Below are 15,088 nucleotides of genomic sequence, written 5' to 3' on the forward strand. Positions count from 1 at the left end.
GTTAGATGAACATCTTGCTGGGGTCATTTGACCCCAGTATTCTTTCCTGCCATGGCAGGGGGTCAGACTAGATGATCTGCTCAGATCCCTTCCGACTCTAGAAACTATGAAACTATGAAACTATAATCTGTGCATTAGTGTCACTAAAAAAGCATGTGCTCGTTACTGCCCATTAAGTTAATACTTGTTATTACAGGTACTAAATGTGCAGTAACTCTGGAGCATTAATGCACATGTAGATGCGCCTACCATAACCTAAATGGTGCAAACAGCTAGCCTCAAACCTGCCCCCCCACAAACAACTGGGACTAATACTAACCCTAAACCAGAGTCGGGGAATGGCTTCAATCCATTTCTGAAGGCTCCCAGAAGTTCTATCATTGGAGGTCACCAAGTGGCCCTTGATAAATTATTTTTATTGCAAATTGTTTTCATTTAAATTTTTCTTAAAAAAACCCGAAACATTGTTTTTGTCACGTTTCACAATTTACAGCAAAAAGATTGGTAATTCTTCAACCAGCTCAATGGAAGATTCTCTTATTTCCTCTGAAGTGTAAGCAAGAGATTAAAACAGGGCCTCCACCCAGCACTGAGCCACCCTGTAGTTGAACAATAACATTTGATTACAAACGTCCTTTTCTTGAAGGCCATCTCATCTACTTCTGCTGCTTGTCAAGGGCATTTGTAGTCTTTTCAAGCCTAGAATTTACTCATTTCAAATGCAGTTTGTTAGTAGCTATGTTGAACTTTTCAGAGGGCTAACTCTGAGTTGTTTTTTTATGCATCACCTCCATGAGCTTTTATTGCTGATTTCTGTACCAAATAATTGATTTTACCCTAATTATTTGTTTTTCTGTCTAGAAACAATAACTGAACCTAATGACATAACTGAAGCTAATGAAGTTCTGCCTGAAATGCTAGAGTTTGGCCTACTGAATGGGCACACTCTCTTGATGCTAAAAAACGTTTTTGCACAGGTATAGGTATTGCTGTTTTTGTGTATGGACTCTTCTGGTGTTTTTATTAGAGGCTCATCCATTTAGTATTCTGCTGACCAAGTTGTCAGGGTATAGTAGATGCTAATCGAGTTCTCCAATACCAAGTACATATGAAATGTTTAATTGGGATTTCCTTTCAGGATTTTGTGAAGGGATCTGGCAGGAGCCATAACTGGATAGTATGGTTCCAGTGTGAGAGAATTTTGGGGACATAATAAAAAGCCTTTATTTTGTATATGAGAGGAAGTTGAGAGTGAAGGAAGCTTTCAAGTAAGGAATGATGACAGAGCATGAATTCACAATGGGGGTATTATTCCTCATAACTGAAAAAAGATAAAGAAAAAAAACACATAAAAAATGAGACAAAAAGAAACAAAAGAATCATAGAAAAATAGGACTGGAAAAGACCTCAGGAAGTCACCTAGCCAACCCCTTTCTCAAGGCAAGGAACATCCCCATCATCATCCCAGTTAGCCGTATCTTAGTTTTTGCTGTGGCCTTCCCCATTTTCTTCTATACGCTTGCCTTATCCTCTTATGCTTGTACTTATTTATATGGGCGCATATTTTTTGTAAGATTCCTTTTCCATCTGTGGTAGATCAGAACTTCCAAGGTTTGTTCACCGTACAGTTAACACTGGGGCTGGTTGTTGATCTTTTACAGTTATCAATAACATCCTGTATATCACATGTCTGCATTTCAGGTTTTCTTGCCTGCTTTGTCCCATAATCAATTTGAAGCTGAGTCATCTGCCTTTACTCCAGACACTGAAAAGGCAGACATGGAACACAAGAATTTAACTGAGGCTGACCTGTCTGGAAAAAAGGAAGAGCACCTAGCAGCATCTCAGAGTTTTCAGATAATGAGGAATGAGTTCTTAATGAACATGCAAAAATTTCTAAGCCACATTCAACGGACAATACAACAGATTGAAGGCAAGTATTTCTCTTTACCCTAGCCTCCACAGACTCTTACTTTGATTTTACAGTGTGCGATGGTGGAAAGAAATTCATCCCTGAATAGGCATGCTCAACTTCTGGTTCTGGAATTGCAAGTAGCTCCTGGAAAGATTCCAAGGTTGATCAGTGTTTTTCTTTTATGGTGACGAGAGCATTGTGTGTTGCTTAAGTCAGGGGTTTTCAACTGGGGGTACTTGGGAAGGCCCCAGGTGTTACGCAGCAGCAACGGTGTGGACAAGCGGGGGTACTCGGGAAGCATGTTACTGCATGCTGCCGCCGGTAGGTACCTCCTGCTGTTGCACACTGTCACCGTGTGCCGCCACCGGGGGACCTCCCTCCCTTGCTCGTCAACTGGCTGCTGGGGACCCCCCCCCAGCACATCAGCCAGCTGCAGTTCATGAGGGGTACCCACCAGAAGGGATACACTCATTAAAAAAAGTTGAAAACCCCTGGCTTAAGACATTTGGAACAGCATGGGGCAAATGGACCAGATCTGTCATGAAAATCCTTTCAAATTGCCAGGAGTATAAGGGTGGGCAGAGAGCACCAACAAACCTCACTTGCTTTCCAGCAATCAAATGGAGTGGGGGAAATGGAGAGGAGAACATATGAATTGCCAGATGATATCAGACCTTTGGGCTGTCTAGGCCAGTGTCCCATTTCTGGCAGTGGCCAGCTCCAGATGCCTTAGAGGAAGCTGTAAATATGTGAAGCCGTAAATGAAACTGTAAATACCCTGGTAGGTAGTTGGGGGATAATGTGAAGACTTTGGGTTCAGTCCTGACACATGAGTGTTTTTAAAAATCGTTTTCAAGGCATCGTAGTGTTAATAATTCTGAGACAGTTGGTAATTTTTAGTCCAAGTTACTGATGGTGTGAGCAGCAGCCATGCCAGCTATCATCATACATGATGGAATGAGAAGAAAAAGAAGGTAGTGAAAATAAAATGGCTATTTTTGTTGCATTTGCTTTCAACAGGAGAGATTAAACTGGAGATGCCCACTATAAATCTAGATGCAGAGGTGGATGAACTTGCTGCAAATGCAGAAGTAGTTGAAAAACTGGAACACTGTGCAATGACCTGGCTAACATTAATATCAACAGCTGTTGAAGAACAGCTGAAGAAAGTCCCACAGGTAACACGGCTAATAACCTCAGAGTACTATAGAAGACAGTTCTGCAGTGTACTGAAACTTTTTTTCCCAAGACCAGCCTGCATTCAGTTTTAATTTCTTAACATAATTGATTGCCCAAGGGGTCAGATTTCCATGTGTTAATTAATATAAAACAAACCAAAGGTAGTGAAAGAACTCCATGGTTCCTGAGTACTGGAGTATAAAACCACTCACTTTCAAGGTGTCAGTGCACATCGTCCCCAATTATGAAAAGTTGTCTTCAACTGACATTGCTCTGTTTGGTTATTTCTGTAAAGTGAGTTTTGTGGTTTCAGTTTGCTGATGCAATTAGAACTCATTGCTCACATCTACACATACAATTAGCACATAGCAATAAAGTCAGGCAGCTTTTGGACCTGTCCTCAGGACTGCAGCATGTTAAGCCTGGGCACGGGCCCCCAGACATCAGCCTGTCAGCCTGGGCCTGCTCTGACCCGTCTCAGTGTGCTGTGGAGGGGCTGTCTGGGGCACGAGGCAGTTAGTGTCGGACTAGCTGGCGCACCCATGCAGAACTGTCTTCCAGGGCCCTGAGCAGCTGGGCTGGCACCTTCAAGGAAGGTGGTATGGGGTTGCCTTGGGCCCCACAGCTTGGGCTCAGGGTGGGTTGGGACCACCTGGGAGCTCTGGCACAAGCTGCCCCTGGGCTCACAGGTCCTTGTGGATCCCCATTCTGGGTCCCTGGGGAGCAGTGGTGATCATGGCTCTGCTCCCTGTGGCTCCATGGAGGCAGCTGCTGCCAGTGGGTGGGGGCAGGATTCCCACAGAGCCACCTCCTGCATCCCTCGGCCTGTGACGTGTAGCACATCCAGCCCAGTGCTGACAGAGCCTGAGCCACGCCCAGAGCCACCACCACCTTCCTCCCTGCGCCACTCGGGCTCCTGCCAGGACCCTCATGGAGCCACTGGACGTGCTGGACCCGAGCAGGAGCCCAGGCAGCATGGGGAGGAGAGTGGCAACTGTCCTGCTTGGTGGCGGTGGTGCTGGCAGTGCTGGGCACAGCCTGGGCTCTGTCACTTCTGGGATGGAGCTGGGTGTGTGGCGTGGCACAGGCAGGGGCTGCAGGAGGTAGCTCCGCAGGAATTCCACCCCCACCTGCTGGCATCAGCTGCCTCTGTTGCCACCACTCCCTGGGGGCCTGGTATGGGGATGCATGGGGACCCCTGGGCTTGGAGGCAGCTCATGCCAGACTTCCAAGGCAGTCCCAAGCCCCCCTGAGCCTAAGCCAGAGCGGCTCTGTGCAGGTCCCAGCAGGACGTGGGCTCCAGGTGGCTGCAGCAGGAAGGCAGAAGGACATACCTGTCCACAGTCCCAATCCAGGGCCCTGAGCAGCTGGGCTGGCAGCACCAGGGGTCTGGGGAAGGCAGCCCGGGGCTGGTACCTGATGAGCAAGTAACTGGGGAAATTTGGACCCGGGGCCAGGGCCAGGGCTGGAGTAGCTGCCCCTAGCCTGGGCTGCCCACAACTGCTGCTGCTAGGGCAAGGGCAGGATGAGCCCTCTGGTGCTGGGACCGTGCTCAGGTGGGGCATGTGCCCTGGGCCCAGGGCAGCTCTGCAGAGACCGTGGTTAGATTGGGCATCCTGCCAGGGCATGTGGGGGGCCCCTCCCTCCCAGGCTCCAGATACCCCTGTGGGCAGCCTCTCTTTCCAGGGCTCCAACCCCCCCCCCAACCAAAGTAGCTGCCTAATTTTGCATAATTTTAAGTTTTTCTGTGCATAATTGTGAGTTTTTAGCTGTGCCCAGCTAAATTGTAATTAATTGTGACTAATTTTTTTAACTGCGCTGCTAATCACAATCACAATTTTTAATCATTTGACAGATTTTAAATCATTTTCTGTATATATATATTACAGAAAAATGTAAATGAAATCCTTATCTTGGACATATATTTTAAGTCTTTGTAAACACAAACTTGGATAATGAATTCTGCATTTTCAGATGCACCATTATTTGCTCATCCCACAATGAGTGAAGTCAAAACGATAACTGTAAATAATAGTAAAAATGACAGGGATATTCCATTTTAATGTAGCACTAATTTTTCCCTGGAAACATCATCAATATTAAAAAAATTCCCATTGTAAAATTTAATTGTGCACACCATTATACATAAAGATAACTTTAGGGATTACAAGCAATGGGCCTATTCATGTACATTAAATTACTTATGTGCATCAACAGTTGCAAAATTGTGGCTGTAGCCCCCTGTCTGCATGAACCCAACTGACTTTAGAAGTCTGATTATGTGGGGTGTATTTTACACTTGGAGCCTGTATTGGTAAATATTTCTTCTTAGGAGACTGCTGTGTATTTCAGAAAGTTCTCATGGCTGTATTATGTAGAAGTACTTCCATGTAAGCAACCTTGTTTAATTCTCTGAGGATATTGAAACAAAAGGTTTAACAAATGCCATCTTGGTCATAATTTTCTCTCTGTTGCCTGGAGAGTTCAAATATCTTGTCCTGATTGTTGCCATCTGCAGGGAAACGGCCCACTAGCAGAAATTGACCTGTGGCGTGAAAGAAATGCAACTTTAAGTGCTCTCCATGAACAAATAAAGCTGCCATTAGTGAAAAAAGTCTTGGCCATACTGAAAGAAGCTGAATCTGGACTTAATGAAAACTTGCAGTTAGTCCTAAATGAACTTAACAAACACCATGTAGAAGCTGCGGATAATGTTAGGTTTCTTTCAACTCTGGAGCGCCATTTGAAGGTATATCTATCTAATGATACTTTGGAAAGAGATGCCAGTGTTTGATTCAATCCCGTTCTTCTATTAATGAAACAAAGGCCGGTGATTTTTATCTTTTTCTCATCTTTTAATCAGTAATAACAATACCGCATTATTTGCTTATATTTAAAGCAAATGCTTATTTAGCTTCTTTCCCTAAGTGCAGTGTTGATAGTCGCCATCCAAGCAATAACAAAGAAAGTGGATTCTGTTTTGTAGATAAGTGGCTCCTAACCTTTATAACCTAATATATTTTTGCTGCATTAATGCTTGATTCAGCTCTGGTTGATGCTGAGAGTTGGATCAGGATTTGAAATCTTGGCCATATCAGCTACTGCATGTCAGCTCTCATTTATATATTTGCCCTCTAGACCCTGAGGGAATGCAGGCTGCTCCAAACCTCCGTTTTGCAATTGGCTGTGGTTGGAGTTGTCTGTTCATCGTATCTGAAAGTGGCCTTAAGCTCAAGGCTTTAGCTGCTCAGTTGGGCAGCCCTGACTGGTGTCACAGCTTTGGGCCATCATCAGGCAACGTAGATTTCTGATTTGAAGGCCAGGTCCTGTTGCTGGATTCATTTAAGGTCTCGTGTTAAGAGAAATGGGAACTCAGTCAAAGATCCAAAGGCAGATTTGGACAAGTAGGTATCAGGCTTTGGTAGCCTTTAATAGAAACTGGAATTTTGATAAGACAGTGACAGCCTCAGTACTGCAGACTTGTAAACACAGGATTCACGTTAGAGTCACCGATGTTTGTGTTTGCTTGATGGTTAGTAGCTGATTTCTGTTTAGGACCCCTGCTCCCTGCAGGTCTATTCATATCATCTGATAGAGTAAGCTGTTACTTACAATAGCTCATGCCTCTCTGAATTAGTCCGTAAGGTGCCACTGCTGTTTTCTGCCTCACTTCAAGCTAACATGGCCACTTAGCTCCATCCATATGTTTGTTAGTCTCAGAATCTACTGAGTCCAAGTGTTCAGTTTATAGTATGTGTATCTGTCTGTGGCAGTCTTATTCACAGCAATTATCATTCGTTTAATAGAACTTGACACATGGCAATGGATTTAATGTTGTCTTGGAAACAATTCGTCCGCTGATGAATGCACTGAGAATGGTGTGGATCATCTCACGGCATTATAACAAAGATGAACGAATGATCCCCCTCATGGAACGCATTGCATGGGAAATTTCAGCAAGGGTCTGCAAAGTTGTTGATTTACGCACTTTGTTTAAGTAAGTAGCAGAGTCTTGTCTAAGTTGGGATTATTGGTGACATTTGTTTTCCTACAAGAAGTGTGATAAAGTGCCAACGTCACCAAGTATGTTTTAGTTACTTTCATTAGCCCTTGTGACAGATAGCAAATTTAAAGAGAAAATTGAGGTATTTATTACATATACTTTCTTGTATTACTAAAGCAGCTCTAGAGGCATGGGTCTGCTTCTCTTTTGTAAACCTGTTATAAATTGGTAGTAACTTCAGTTGTGATACAAAAAACAAAATAAGTGCTACCAGAATCATCTCTGAAATCTTTCTTTCTTTTGGACTTTTCCAAAACCACATTCATACCATGTTTTTGACCATATTGCACATTAAGTTCTGGCTAGTTTTTAGATGAACAAAAGAAATTATTGGACTAAGCTACTATAGTCCCTTTTAGAACTTGAAAGTTTCTTGTTGATATTCTAATAGCTTTGTTTTGGTTAATAGAGAAGATAGAGCTGCTGCAAAAAACAAAATGACAGAAGCCAAAAGGACCCTTGAAATGTGGAAAATAGTGTATTTTGATATTCGTGCCCAAATTGAAGCCTCAGGAAGAGATCAACGATGGGAATTTGACCGAAAACGTCTATTTGAAAAAACAGATTATATGGCTTCAATCTGTCAAGATCTGTATGATATTTTGCAGGTAGCTGAATAGCAAAATAGATAGTTATTACCTAGAAGGGACTGTATGTATTTCCTCTACCTGAGTGACTCTTTTGCTCTGCATTTTATTTTCTCAATAAAATTAAATATTAAAAGCTTTTAAGAAATGTTCCCTTGGGCTTATCTGGTAGATTCTTTGTAATGCATTTAAAGAGTCAGCATAGTTATTTTAAGAACAAATTATTAGAAATCAATAGTGAAGCAGTTATAAAATATGAGGATAAAATCTTGCAAAACTGTATGCATGTACATAGCTTTAGACATGTGAGCAATCTTGCTGAAGTCAGTGGAACTGCTTGTGTGTACAGTTAAGTGTACTTACATCTCAGAATCAGGGCTCTGGTCTAAAAAAGATAACTAATAGTTTTGTACAGCTGTTAACTACAAACATATTTAACACAATCATGTTTTATACATTTAACTTTTTATATTAAATATCCATAAATATACTTAGTTTTCTGATAAGGTATTCACTGAACCTCTGGGAATTTTCCATGGTACGGTATTTTAGAAAATTTGGCTCATGATGGTCAGTTTATTAAGTGCAGGATAATTTTTAAGAATGGATAGATTTTTTTTTTATGTTATGACATGCTTAAATACAAGTTTGTGGATGAATGCATATTCAGCAGGAAATATATGTCAGATATTCCGGATCTTATACTTGCAAAACTTCACTTGGCATGAATGACAATGTTGGCTGAGTAAAATCTACAATGTTGGACCTGTAGGGTGTGTGGCTCCAGCTGGCCAGGCTCTGGTTTTGTGTGTTGCATGCTTCCACCATGTGTGCCATCCTCCGTTTTTTTTATGTGGTTTTTTATGACCCTGGGATTTCCTTGGTCAACTCCCCTCCTGAGTTGCAAAGCAGCAGTGTGGGGGGAATGCCTGCATGTGCAGTGTGTGGCATCGCAGATGGGTTTGTGGTGCCATATACCACACCTCTGTGCTTGTCTAGATGCACCCATAGAGGTTTTTTATATTGAGTTCTTTGACTCTTTTATAATAATAAGCAAATATAAATAAGTTTAAAGGGCATTCTAAAAAGAGAACCAAAAGTGTTGCTTTGACAGACAAAAACATTTAAAAATAAAACCTTCTTGTATGTACTTCTGAATAAACAGGTTATTGAAGAATTTTACAATATATTTGGTTCAGAACTGAAGGCTGTTACTGGTGATCCAAAGCGTATTGATGATGTACTGCGAAGGGTTGATGGTCTGATTAGTCCTATGGAAGTATTGACTTTTGACCCTTTTAACATCAAGTGTTCATCGCAGTGGAAATTTGTTATGGAACAGTTTAAAGCAGAAGTTCTGGTAAGTAGCACATCCCATGCTGAGTATTTTCTATAACTAGAATATATCTGCCTTCTAGAAAATCAAAATTTGATTTTAAATGAATGAAAGTCTGCTAAGTAGAAATTAAACTAGTAAAGTAAAAATTAGACGAAAATAGTCACATATTTTGGTTCAGAATTTTGGATGGAAGCCAGGTTTTTTGTTGTTTTTTATTTTTATTTTTTATGTAGTTGAAATGTTGGATAGGACACAGTCATGGAGACTGAAGCTATTTGATTTATTGGCAGAACAGATATATAGCATGATCAGTGGCAGAATGTGCCTTCTAGACTCTCACATGCTAACTTTTCTTAGTTGTGACCTGAAGACTAGAACTTAAACTTTTCTCTCGCAGGCTTGTTTAGTTCCTTATCTCTCAGGTGAGGATGCCAAGAAAAGGACCAGTTGTTATTATGCTTCTTGTGATGTAGGTAACTGGACTGAGAGCAAACTCATGTCATGTAGGCCACCGAGGCGGAATCAGATGGTTAAAAATATCATTTACACATTCAAATAAAGACTAACAAATTCTTCAGTAGAAAGTAAATTGTTTTTTTCCACATTTCTTCTCGCTGTCTCCACAAGGTTATTTCATAAGCAATTGAATTTCTTGACTACATTTTCCCATGTCTAGGTTATTGAAAAAGAGGCTAAGAGCTTTATTGATGAATCCTTTAAGACTCTTCGGTCAGCGGAAGCTGCATTCGACATGCTCTTAAATTTTAAACACATCCGCTCTCGAGATGCCATCAATAAGCAGATGATGATGAAATTCAATGATATTCTTGATCAGTATTGTAAAGAGGTATTTCACTTAAGAATTTCTTAAGGAGCACAAGAAGTTCTCTGCCAAGCTGAAGTCTCCCTCCCTGAACAGTCACTCCCTATTTATGTGCCTGGGCTCTTCTGTAGCCCTTTTCACCACACATCTGAGAGCCCTTCAGATATTTAGAAATAACCACAACAGTCACATTTTCTTTCTTCCCAGCCTGTAGAAGAAATAGTGGGATTGATTTACAGGCATCTTTATGTGTCTCTACCTATGGGGATGAATCTGCTGGGTCAACAAGATCGAGTGTGCATTTGGTTCTGAATGAGGTTGGCTTTGGCATGGTTGTTTCTTGTAGGTGTAATATCCACAATGTTCCATAACCAGTGAAGCAGTATGAAAATTCTTTCTCCTGGAGTTTTGAGTATCCCTGTGCTGGATGACAGTTCATGATCCTAATGGAAAGCAGTACTTGTGGGAGATTGGGACAATGGGCTCAGTTTTCTCTCCTCTACTTTTAGCTATTGGTCTTGATTGGTTCAGTGATGGATGTGCCCAGTATTGGACACCGTTTCCTTTTGATGCTCTGCTTGCATCAGATTCTCTGTATACTGTGATTAATGCAAAAGAAAGAGTCCATGGAAATAAAATAATGAATTGTTTTTGTTCTGTTGCTGGAATTAGCAGTTGAACTGTTTCCTGTGTATCATATTAAGTGGTAATAGTGGAGAGGGGAAATACAATGCTTCTGACAACTTCTCACAATTTTTGGGTTTTTTTTTCAGCTTGACATCGTTAATGACATCTTTATCCAAAACGTCAGTAATCCACCTTTGTACAAAAATCATCCTCCTATGGCTGGTGCGATATATTGGGCACGATCTCTTTTTTACCGTATCAAGCGCACTATTGTTCGGTTTCATGAAGTAGAGGAGTTGCTGGCTAGTGAGCGTGGAAAAGAAGTATGTTGACTTTACTGATGTTTAAATAGAGTTAGGAATTATCAGTGACATTCGAATGCTTGAGAGAGATTAAAGTCACAGTACATAGTATATGTAAATATATATCCATGTTATACGTAGGGAAATTGAGACTTAGACGGATTGTGTTTTGCCCAAACATGAGAAGGTAGTCACTGAAATGGCAGTAGAGCTCAGGAGTCTGGATTCTCAGTTTCCTGCATTAACCACAGAATGTACTTGCTCTCTGAATATAAGGAGGACTAGAAAACCACTTTAAGTAGTTACTTTCAGACAAGGGAATGTCAGCTCTTTTTTTAAGGAGCAAGATGAACTTAACTTGAATTCTTGCTTACAGGTAAAACAAAAATACCTGGGAGTAGCTAAAAGAATGAAAGAATATGAAGATCTGAAATATGACCAATGGAGAGACTGGACAGAACAGACACTCCCAATCCTACTGAAAAAGACCTTGCTTGTTAAAGTCCTTCCTTCTGGAGCCATAATTCAAAGTAATCCAGACACCTCTGAGCAGGTAAGGGGAAGAAAAGTTGTTTATCAGTCCTTTGTACTTTGGGCCTGATTTATAGCCATATTTCTCTCAGATGAGGTTTTCTTCAAGTGGTTTCTTAAAAATAGGACCTTTGCTATGAAGGGGAAATGTCAGTTCTTCTGAACACAGAATTGTTTTGGGTCCTGCATGAAATACCTGCAGTCATATTCATTACAGTTGTTGGATGGCCTGGGAGATGCATGAACTCTGGTGTGTTTTGTGCCATGGTTTCTGGCTGTGCCTTGCTGAAGAGATGAAGTTGTTTGGAGAGTAACTACAGACCACAGTTTCCAGCAGTCTCATCTCTGCAATTCTTATTCTTTTACTATTTGTATGTAATGTAATGGCAAAATTTCCCTTTGTGAAAGGGTCGGAATGAATCCATCAGGTTAGTTCACACAACCATAGAAGTAAGAAGTAGAAGGATCTGGTCTGACTTTGGGACCGACCTCAGCGCATTTAGAAATCTTTATTCACTCAGCTATAGATAGTTCCATGTGACAGAGAGTCTACCATGTTCTACCTTGTTTGTAGTGAGCCATAAAGCAGTTTAATCCATCTCACTGTTGAAATGTTTCTTCATAAAGTGCTGAGTATCACAGCCAGTCTTAAAAGCATTTCTTTTGCTGGGACCTGAAAGTCAGGCCAGCTATATGGTTGAGGCAGAACAGTTTGTTCTACTGTTTGAAAGTTGTATTTCCTTCGCTTTTTAAGCATCTGATGCTTCCCCTTCTTTCTTCTTCTGCTCTTTCTCTCCTGTAGAGCCCAGTTCCAGAAGAACTCAAATTGGGAGAGAAGTTCATCCGTTTTTCAGTGAATTTTTCTCCCAAACTCCAAGAGGTTATCAATGAAACGAAATACATGGAGCAGCTGGGGTTCCCAGTGCCTGAAATAGCAAGGAATGTTGCTTTGCAGGAAGACAAATTTCTTAAGTAAGGAACCTGCTTGCATTCAAGTTAAAGTTTGTACAACTATTGATTTCACTTGGAGTAGGAGTGGTCCCTGGTGTTCTCAGACATTTGAAATATGAGACCATTCACTCAGTAGTGAATTTTCTTGAACAAATTGTTAATACCCAGTTGGCACAGGTAATCGTTCCTCTGGCACTGTCTGCATTCTCTTGGTACAGAGCTACATCAAGGAAGCAAAACAATACATCAAAACCCCCAAGGAAGCCAAAGAAATGGTACATTTTATTGCTATAAATTGTAACATTTCTCAGGCATCATATCCATTTAGAAGATCTTGGCTCAGTGCTTGACTCCACCCCAGCTCTCTGTGTGACCTTGAGCAAACTGCACGGGGCCAGATTTTCAAACAAATTTAGGCGAATAAAGATGCAAAAAGTGGGATTTTCTAGACTGCCTTACTCATAGTTCTCAGGCACATGCTTTAAGTTAAGTTTATCTTAAATTCTTTTTTTGGGTTTCAGTCAGAGGGTCCAAACCATGTTCTACTGAAGTCAGTGAGAATCTGTCTTGATTTTAGTAGGAATTGGATTAGGGCAGTGTTCAAAGCCTGTTAAAATATCAGTCCATCTTATGTGTTGCTGAGGAGTAAAGAAATAATGAATGAATGGTAATACACTCAGAGTCTTTGTTCAGACCACTGAATAGTTAACTTTGAGCAGACTTCATATCTTCAAGCCTCAAGCTAATTGGCTGACAATCAGGTTTTCAGTCTAGGCTGAAATCTTCAATACCAAAGGTTACACTATGCTTGTAATTCTCTATAGACACATCAATGGAATGAAGACTATGCTGGATCACTACCACATATTAATGGGAACATTGAATGAAGCAGAAACCCAGCTTCTTGGTGATCACATTCAAGAGCTCTGGAGAGTATTTAGATCAGGATACAAGAGACTCAACTGGAATTCATTAGGTAACTTACTTGGTATTTTAAAATGAGCTCAAAATGGAACGTTTTCCACACTATATACTTCTGTTACCATGTCTGATGTCAGCACTTTGTTTCTATCTAAAGCAGAGTGGAAAGGAATACAGCTGGATATCAGGGTTGTAATTAATTGAGTTGTGTTAGCCCCAGTTGAGGAATATGGGTTTTTATGGTGTGAATATATGGCTTGGTCCACTGGCCTGGCCCAGTGCCCAGTGAAAGCTGTGAAAGTCTTCAGTGAATATAGAATTTGAACTCCAGCACACGATCAAAAGGAAGTAACCTTGTTGATCTCAGAAGGAAGGGGTACAGCATTACCAACATCATTGTTTTAGACAGCATTAGTAATATGGGGGTGAACAGTTTGATAAAGAAAGAGAAAGTAAGCAATGCGCTTTTTTTTCAAGGTATTGGTGACTATGTTATTCGGTGCACGCAAGCCATTGGGAAGTTTGAATCGTTGGTACATCAGGTTCATAAGAATGCTGATGACATAAATAACAAGCTTTTATTAATTGAATCTACAAATCTATTTAAATCACCACTCCAGAAAAATGCTGATGAACTTCCTGGTAGGTTGTACATTTTATATTTTCTTTTCTAGGCTCTGTGTTGTATCTTATTGAAGTGATGCTTTTTTCTCATTGCTAAGGAAACATGATATTTAATAGTTCCCAAGGTTAAGTAGGCCACCATCCCACAGTATAATGAAGAGAGCATAAGGTTAATTTCAGTACCCTCAGCTGGTTGTGTTGGTGAGGCAGACATGGAGATCTGCTTAGAATAGATTCCATGTCTTCTAAGCTTCTGGTCAGCTACATACTTGTCTTTGATTTCCTCCTGAGCTCCCCCATGTTCATCTCTATAGGAGGGTTCCGTGGAGCTGCACTCCCCCACATATATTGTCAGCTGCCAGCTTGTGCAGCTAAGCTGATCATCTTTTGCCATCATGAAGAGCGTGGCTAGAATTGCTTCTTAACCCATATGGAAAATTCAATGATTCACAGCGGGTCTCTCTATCACGAATGTAACTGGTGGAGGTCAACCATTCCATTATGCCTCTTGATTTGTTATCTTGGTCAAATTTTAAGTATCTGACTCTACAAGTTCTGAATAATAATGGAGAATATTCTTGAATAATGTGGAAGATCAAGGTACCATATTTAATCACAAACACATGCTTGTTTTGGGAAGGTAGAAAAGAAAGATTTTTCTTTTAACCCAATTTCTCCAAATCAGCCTCTCCATGTAAGACTTGCACCCCAGTTTTTGATCGCTAATTTTTGGAGAAAAGTGAATAAATCGTCAATCGTCATAATGCCCTGTTCAATTGTCATGGTGCCCTGTGACCAGTGGAGTCCCCTAAGGCTCTGTCCTTGGACCCATATTGTTCAACATCTTTATTAATGATTTCATAGATTTCATAGACATTAGGGCCGGAAGGGACCTCAGAAGATCATGGAGTCCAGCCCCCTGCCCAAAGGGCAGGAATTCAGCTGGGGTCATAGGATCCCAGCAAGATAAGCATCCAGCTTACTCTTGAAGGTGTTCAATGTAGGTGCTTGAACCACTTCCGATGGCAAGCTATTCCAGACCTTGGGGGCTCGGACAGTAAAGAAATTCTTCCTTATGTCCAGCCTGAAACGGTCTTGCAGTAGTTTATGACCGTTCGACCTCATCATCCCTTGGGACGCTCTGGTGAACAAATGTTCCCCCAGATCCTGGTGGTGACCCCTGATAAACTTATAGGTGGCCATCAGATCACCCCGAGCCTGCGCTT

At 41.3% G+C, this 15,088-nt stretch overlaps 1 protein-coding gene across 2 annotated transcripts in view; it reads left to right on the top strand.

Moving 5' to 3' along the window:
• DNAH10 (dynein axonemal heavy chain 10) overlaps positions 1 to 15,088 on the top strand; it is an 81,764-nt gene that overhangs the window by 4,198 nt on the left and 62,478 nt on the right. For both annotated transcript variants that reach the window (XM_019538905.1, XM_019538904.1), the window contains 13 exons: positions 862 to 977; positions 1,702 to 1,933; positions 2,936 to 3,093; positions 5,613 to 5,843; positions 6,901 to 7,091; positions 7,567 to 7,765; positions 8,910 to 9,104; positions 9,760 to 9,930; positions 10,680 to 10,856; positions 11,212 to 11,388; positions 12,169 to 12,338; positions 13,142 to 13,293; positions 13,716 to 13,880. In XM_019538905.1, coding sequence (XP_019394450.1) covers positions 862 to 977; positions 1,702 to 1,933; positions 2,936 to 3,093; positions 5,613 to 5,843; positions 6,901 to 7,091; positions 7,567 to 7,765; positions 8,910 to 9,104; positions 9,760 to 9,930; positions 10,680 to 10,856; positions 11,212 to 11,388; positions 12,169 to 12,338; positions 13,142 to 13,293; positions 13,716 to 13,880 — 2,334 coding nt within the window. The remainder of the gene's footprint in view (positions 1 to 861; positions 978 to 1,701; positions 1,934 to 2,935; positions 3,094 to 5,612; positions 5,844 to 6,900; positions 7,092 to 7,566; positions 7,766 to 8,909; positions 9,105 to 9,759; positions 9,931 to 10,679; positions 10,857 to 11,211; positions 11,389 to 12,168; positions 12,339 to 13,141; positions 13,294 to 13,715; positions 13,881 to 15,088) is intronic.

Source organism: Crocodylus porosus, unplaced genomic scaffold, assembly GCF_001723895.1.
Source record: "Crocodylus porosus isolate Cpor-Errol unplaced genomic scaffold, CroPor_comp1, whole genome shotgun sequence".
NCBI classification, from domain to species: domain Eukaryota; kingdom Metazoa; phylum Chordata; order Crocodylia; family Crocodylidae; genus Crocodylus; species Crocodylus porosus.